The sequence below is a fragment of the Vitis riparia genome, chromosome 5 (genome assembly GCF_004353265.1).
Source record: "Vitis riparia cultivar Riparia Gloire de Montpellier isolate 1030 chromosome 5, EGFV_Vit.rip_1.0, whole genome shotgun sequence".
Taxonomy (NCBI): Eukaryota; Viridiplantae; Streptophyta; class Magnoliopsida; order Vitales; family Vitaceae; genus Vitis; species Vitis riparia.
Window position 1 is genome coordinate 16,263,516 of NC_048435.1, and position 7,171 is coordinate 16,270,686.

The 7,171-nt window shown below is 31.5% G+C and overlaps 2 protein-coding genes across 2 annotated transcripts; both read left to right on the top strand.

Moving 5' to 3' along the window:
* Nucleotides 1-294: 294 nt before the first annotated feature.
* On the top strand, nucleotides 295-1,971 carry LOC117915203 (receptor-like protein EIX1). The gene has a single exon (XM_034830768.1). It carries the CDS (start codon nucleotides 295-297, stop codon nucleotides 1,969-1,971), a length of 1,677 nt encoding a protein of 558 aa, XP_034686659.1.
* Nucleotides 1,972-2,168: 197 nt separating this feature from the next.
* On the top strand, nucleotides 2,169-6,821 carry LOC117915204 (receptor-like protein EIX2). The gene is made up of 3 exons (XM_034830769.1): nucleotides 2,169-2,472; nucleotides 2,644-2,879; nucleotides 6,776-6,821. The coding sequence occupies exons 1-3, from the start codon at nucleotides 2,169-2,171 to the stop codon at nucleotides 6,788-6,790; spliced, it is 555 nt and encodes a 184-aa protein (XP_034686660.1). The 3' UTR covers nucleotides 6,791-6,821.
* Nucleotides 6,822-7,171: the final 350 nt, after the last annotated feature.

The following is a 7,171-nucleotide window of genomic DNA, read 5'->3' on the forward strand; positions in this document are numbered from 1 at the left end:
TAAATTTGAATACTAAAAAATATTTTATTTATTTTTAAATTTTAATTAAATCATAATATATTATTAATATTCAGTGGTTAGTGTTATTTGTTTTGCCATTAACATTTAATTACGATTGTTTTTTATCTTTTAAAATTATATTTTTTAAGGGTAAATAATAATGTAATGTGGGGAAGATGCAATTGTCTAAATCATATATATATTTTTTGTTGACCATTGACCAACTCTGTTTGTAGGGGTGTCATAAATTGTTAATATGTATGCCTTGGAATTATTTCAACTCATTCACCATTCATGGCGATCTCTAAAGCAATGACTGTATTTCCCTTGCTTTGCTTTCTCTTCTCGACCATCTCCACCTTTTCTCATCAAAACACCTTGGTTTGTAATGAAACTGAGAAACGTGCCCTTCTAAGCTTCAAACATGCTCTCTCGGATCCTGGACACTGCCTTTCATCTTGGTTTTCTCAGGAAGACTGTTGTGGATGGAATGGAGTCTATTGTCACAACATCACTGGTAGAGTTGTCAAGCTTGATTTGAAGAATCCTCATGGTTATAATTTCTCATTGGGGGGCAAGGTTAGTCCTGCGTTGCTTCAATTAGAATTTTTGAATTACTTGGACTTGAGCCAAAATGATTTTGGAGGTACTCCAATTCCAAGTTTCCTAGGTTCCATGCAGAGTTTAACATACCTTGACCTCCACCTTGCTTCATTTGGTGGACTAATCCCTCCCCAGCTTGGAAATCTTTCCAATCTTCAACACCTCAGTTTAGGAGGTGGTGATTCCCTCTACGAACCACAACTTTATGTTGAGAACCTTGGTTGGATTTCTCATCTTTCTTCTTTGGAATACCTGTTCATGTATAAGGTTGACCTTCAAAGGGAAGTTCATTGGCTTGAATCTACATCTATGCTATCTTCCCTTTCCGAGTTGTACTTGGTGGCATGTGAACTAGATAACATGAGCCCGTCTCTTGGGTATGTCAATTTTACATCTCTCACATTCCTCAGTCTTCCTAGGAATCATTTCAATCATGAGATACCCCATTGGCTATTTAATCTCAGCACTAGTCATATACCTCTAAATGGTTTAGATTTATCAAACAATCAGTTGACAGGGCAAATACCAGAGTATTTAGGAAACTTATCATCCTTGACGTCTTTATCTCTTAATCGAAATAGGTTAAATGGACCTCTTCCAAGCAGTCTGGGGCTTCTTTCAAATTTGGAGGATTTAGTTATTGGAAATAACTCCTTAGAAGGCACAATATCAGAAGTTCATTTTAATAAACTCTCAAAATTGAAGTACTTAGACATGTCCTCAACATCTCTTATTTTCAAAGTCAAGTCCAATTGGGTTCCTCCTTTTCAACTTGAACGTATGTGGATGAGTTCCTGCCAGATGGGCCCCAATTTTCCCACGTGGCTAGAAACTCAAACATCTCTTCAGTATCTAGACATTTCCAAGTCTGGAATTGTGGACATAGCTCCAAAATGGTTCTGGAAGTGGGCTTCACATATTGATAGACAACTGATCGACCTCTCAGATAACCAGATATCTGGGAATTTATCTGGAGTTCTGCTAAATAATCCTTACATTGATTTAAGCTCTAATTGCTTCATGGGTGAGTTACCACGATTGTCTCCACAAGTTTCTAGATTGAACATGGCTAACAACTCATTTTCGGGACCAATTTCCCCTTTCTTGTGCCAAAAATTGAATGGAAAAAGTAATCTCGAGATATTGGACATGTCAACAAACAATTTATCAGGGGAGCTTTCTCATTGTTGGGCGTATTGGCAATCTCTGACTCGTTTGAACTTAGGAAACAATAATCTTTCAGGTAAAATTCCCGACTCCATGGGCTCTTTGTTTGAACTTAAAGCATTGCACTTGCATAATAATAGCTTATCTGGAGATATACCACCTTCACTGCGAAACTGCACATCCTTGGGCTCTTGGATTTAGGTGGTAACAAACTTTCAGGAAATTTACCAAGCTGGATGGGAGAGAGGACGACTCTGAGGGCTCTCAGTTTAAGATCAAGCAAATTAATTGGCAATATTCCTCCACAAATATGCCAGCTTTTTTCTCTTATAATATTGGATGTCGCCAATAATAGCCTATCTGGAACCATACCAAAGTGTTTCAATAATTTCAGTTTAATGGCAACAATAGGCACCGAAGATTATGCCTTTTTTGTTTTAGACTACTTCGACTTGTATGTAGAGAATCTTATGTTGGTCATCAACGGGAGGGAATCAGTGTACAACAGCATTCTAAAATTCGTTCGGAGCATTGATCTTTCAAGTAATGGTTTGTCAGGATCAATCCCTACCGAAATCTCAAGTCTTTATGGATTGGAATTTTTGAACTTATCTTGCAATAATTTGATGGGAAGCATACCGGTGAAAATGGGACGCATGAAGGCCTTAGAATCTCTGGATCTCTCGAGAAACCATCTCTCAGGTGAAATTCCTCAAAGCATGAAGAATTTATCATTTCTTAGTCACTTGAATCTATCATACAACAATTTTTCGGGAAGAATTCCATCAAGCACACAACTTCAAAGCTTTGATGCAATTAGCTACATTGGCAATGCTGAGCTTTGTGGAGCCCCTCTGACAAAAAACTGCACAGAAGATGAAGACTTTCAAGGTGTAGACGTGATTGATGAAAATGAAGACGGCTCTGAAATCCCATGGTTCTACATTGGCATGGGACTTGGGTTCATTGTAGGCTTTTGGGGAGTTTGTGGTGCTCTTTTATTCAAGAAAGCTTGGAGGCATGCTTATTTCCAATTTCTTTACCGTGTGAAAGACTGGGTGTATGTGGCCATAGCGATAAGGTTGAACCGGCTCCAGAACAATTTGAGGGTAAGTGAAACACATCATCATCTTATCAATTTTTGTTTCAAATAATATTTTCTTTCTATGTTTGATTGGTTCTTTTTAATATTGTAGTTTCTACTTTGTCATTCATGTTATATCAAAGATTGTTAATTGAATATCAGTACAATATGACGAAAATGATTTGTGATAGGAACCTGAATTTATGGGCAGAGTATCTCATACATCCCCTTTTCCTAAACCAATTAATGTTGGATTCTATTTTCTGGAAAACAAGTGAAATCTCTACTATTTGCTTCAATGTTTGCTAATTAAGAGGATGGATTTGATTCTGAATAATTGTTTCGAGGCCTACATGAGCAAAAATTACATTTTATGTTGGGTCATTATTTATAACTAAACCTTAACTAGAAAATTTTCTTAACTTAACGATTTTCACAAGTCTTTTTGGCTATTTGAAAATAATATAAGAATACTTGTTTTTAATTTGTTGAAAAAAGGTTTTATCTTTATTGATATGTTCACATGATTAAGCAATAGTAGACATTAAAGTAGAGAAGAAAATAGATAGTGAATCTTCACGTGTCCACTAAAATAACAATATCAGGTGGAGTCCTTTCTAACCTTTTGACCAGCACAAAAACTTATTCAAATTTGTTATTCTTTTTTTTTCTTCTTGGAAAACAAGAAAAAGTTTATGCTTATTAAATTTCTTTTAAAATCCATATCACAACATAATATGTGTACTCAATCTAGCTACATTAACATATGAGAAAACCTAGTTTTGTATATGGCTAGGTATATAATATTTTAGCATAAATTAATCATGGTTGGTAATATAGAAAAAAGATTCATAGTTTTACATGATACTATATGGTTTAGTATGAATGATGCTTAATATATATAATGATACAGGGAAATATGAAAGACTAAAGAAGAGACACATCAACAGTTATAATGATCAAACTTTCAACTCAAATCGAATGTCATCCAAATCCCTTAATATAGATATCACAACGCTTTGTTTCATTTATTGTATTAATAGCAACATACATAGGAGGAAATAGTTACTTTGTCTTGATTATAAGTTTATAATTTATGCATTTGATTAGTCTTTATAGAATTATAAACCTAAGTAGATTTCAAGTAGTGTGTTTTAATACTTCATAAACCTTTTTTTTCCATTTTTCTTATCATGCCTAGATGTTTAGACTCTTTTTAAAAATATTTGTTAGTATTAACTTCTATGTTATTTTCACTTGAAGAAACTACAAGTAATGTGTTTCTTTTACCATAGACTAAAAATATTTGCGACAATTTTTATTTACTTCTCTAGCTTACTTTCAATATATATATATATATATATCCTCTACAACACTTTAAAATTTTGAAAAAGCTAAAATAAAATTGAAAAAAAAAAAACAAACAAAATCTGGTAGGATAAAACCTAGAGGGGGATGAATAGGTGTTTTTAAACTTTAAAGCACAAAAGTTATGATTTTTAAACCAATTAATATTTTAGATATTATGGGAAAGACTAAAAATCATCCCTCACACAAGACAAGATCTTTTTATTATGGAAAACCCCCACACAAAATGTGAAGATAAAAAAACCACAAAATTAGAGACTTCAAATCAATAATCCACTATACGAGAAAATAGTAACAAAATTACCTGAAAGATGCTAGCTTTAGACTTACTTTTTAAAACCTTTACTATAATCCATGTTCGTAACACAGCACTTTGTGTGCTCTAGTGGATCTCACCTCAGTTCCTAAGAGGATGCAGATCTCCTTTGATAACCTAGAAAAAGTTATATATATATATATATATATATATATATATATATATATATATATATATATATATATATATATATATATATAACTTTTTCTAGGTTATATATATATATTTTAAGAGATTTAGGAATAGGGAGGAAAATTGGGGTTTTCTTAGTATTCGCATCAAACTTAAAACAAAAATTAGGCAGGGTATATGTAGACACAATGACTTAGAGTATTCGATATGAAATAAGTCCCAAAAATAAAATCGTAAGTTTCCAAAATGCAAACTATAAGAATCTGGAAAAAAACTGCTTCGAGCACTTGAGCAAACTTAAGCACCACTTTAGTGCTTTGAGCGCATGAGCGCTTAAATAATCATTTGAGCATTGGCTCCAACACTTGAGCACTTTGGTCAACGTTTGAGTGCTTTGGCTAGTGCTTTGGCCAGCGTTTGAGTGCTTCTACAATTTTAAAAACAAGTTTAAAAGAATTTTTGCACAATTTGAAACAATTGATCCAACCCATACCTTGTTAATCCTAATTTGCCTTAACCTACACCTTTCCAAGGTTACCTATGGCGTCTCGGTTGATCAAGTTGCAACCTCGAGTCTTCAATGGAGAGTAAGTCTGTAATATCCCTAATTTAATTATCATGAAATACTAATAATAATAATAATAATAATAATAATAATAATAATAATAATAATAATAAGGATTACTTAAAAAAAAAAAGTAAAAAGAAAGAAGGAAAGAAGTTACAATTTTAACTTACGATCGAGTAGTTACAAATTCTTTTGAACCACAGTCGAAGAGTTTTAATTATTTATATATATATAATAAAGAATATTTAACAAATATGAAGAATTTGAAGAAGAGAGGAAACCTTACAAAGATAGAAGAAGAGATAAAGGAGAGAAAAATAAGGAGATAAAGTTGAGAATTATCTAATTATTTTTATAGTTTACAGAGTAAAATCTAAGGTAAGCCTTTCAAGGAATTTATTCTTGTTCTGTTTGGATTGTTTTTAAATATGTGTTAATGATAAGATATTTTCTAGATTAGATTTAAAAAAAAAAAAGGAAATTCATATTGTTCAGGTAATAAGTAAATGGTTAGGAAGTAAGAAAAAGAAAAGGTTAATTAATGGTAGTATGATGCATGTAATCTTTGATTTAACCTTAAACAAAAACAAAGTCTCCACAAGTGTGAGAGTTTTTATTATTATTTGTAAGAAATTTATATAATGCAAATTTGAAATAACGATAAGTATTTAGTTTGAAGAAAAATTCTACAGATTTAAGAAGTAAGGTTTTGAAGAAAAATATAAAGAAATAAATAAAATAATATTTGTTTTAGTTAACGTTGTTCAGTAAAAGAATGTGGTGTAGAATAGATATTCAATGTGAATAAAATTTGAATAATAGAGGAAAATAGGAAAGATAAAGTATGTAGTGTATAGAAGAAAAAAAAAAATTAATTAGGATAATTGTAAAAAAAATAAAAATAAAATATACATTGATTTAGTACTCAGATAATATATGAAGTAGAAAAGAATAAATTTTTAAAATTTAAATTTAATTATTATAGGAAAAAATTAGTAGCATGAGATATAAACTTTTCGTTAAGTTAAAATAGGTTTATATTAATAGGAATTATTTTACTTGTTTAGGTAAATCCTAAGTTTAATTATTTTACAAGATAGGAAAATATTTTGCCATATGAAGAATATTTTGTATTGTGGAAAATATCACTTTCCTTATATATTGTGATATTTGGCCCTAGTCATTTGGGGTTGTGTTGTTGACCCTCATCACCTAATTGTATAAGGATTGGAAAACTTAGTGGGTTAGTCACTAACCTTCATTTGCCTAATTGTATGAGGATTGAAAACCTAGTCAGTAGGGTAGTTACTGACCTGATGGTACCATCTGATTGACTAGTCCCTTCCAAATTGAAGGGTCATCTGTTTTTTAAGATCCCTCTAGTTTGGGAAAAGAAAATTTGGTTATGATATGTATGTTTGAAGATTATATTATGTGTTATGTTCTTTCTTTCTTTTCTTTGTTTTATATAAAAGAAATTGTTAGTATATTTTATTGAGTTAAAGCTCACTACCCTTACTTTTGAAAACCTTCTCAGGTACCCCATATGTAGGAGGAAATGAGTGACGTCGAGGATAGGAAGGATTCTTGTTAGTTTAGTTTATATTTGGCCTTAAAGGCTTTGTTTAGACATGTTGATTTGGATCATGTATTATGTTTTTAATTGTCAGGTTAATTTTGAACTAAATTAGTTTTTCATAATTATGTGAAACATAAAACTTCTATCTTGGAACGATAGTTTTAGCTCTATGAACTCACTCTTAAAGGAGAATCTATGACTTTTGTTCTTTTTTACTATTTAGTCATTTTGGTATATTTCACCTTTATGTTAGATTTTCAGAATTGATGTGATTGCCCCTAACCTTAGGGTATAGGGTGTTCCAAAGTCACAGTCTAGAAAGATCCTATGCCATAAGGAATAGAACAAAATTGT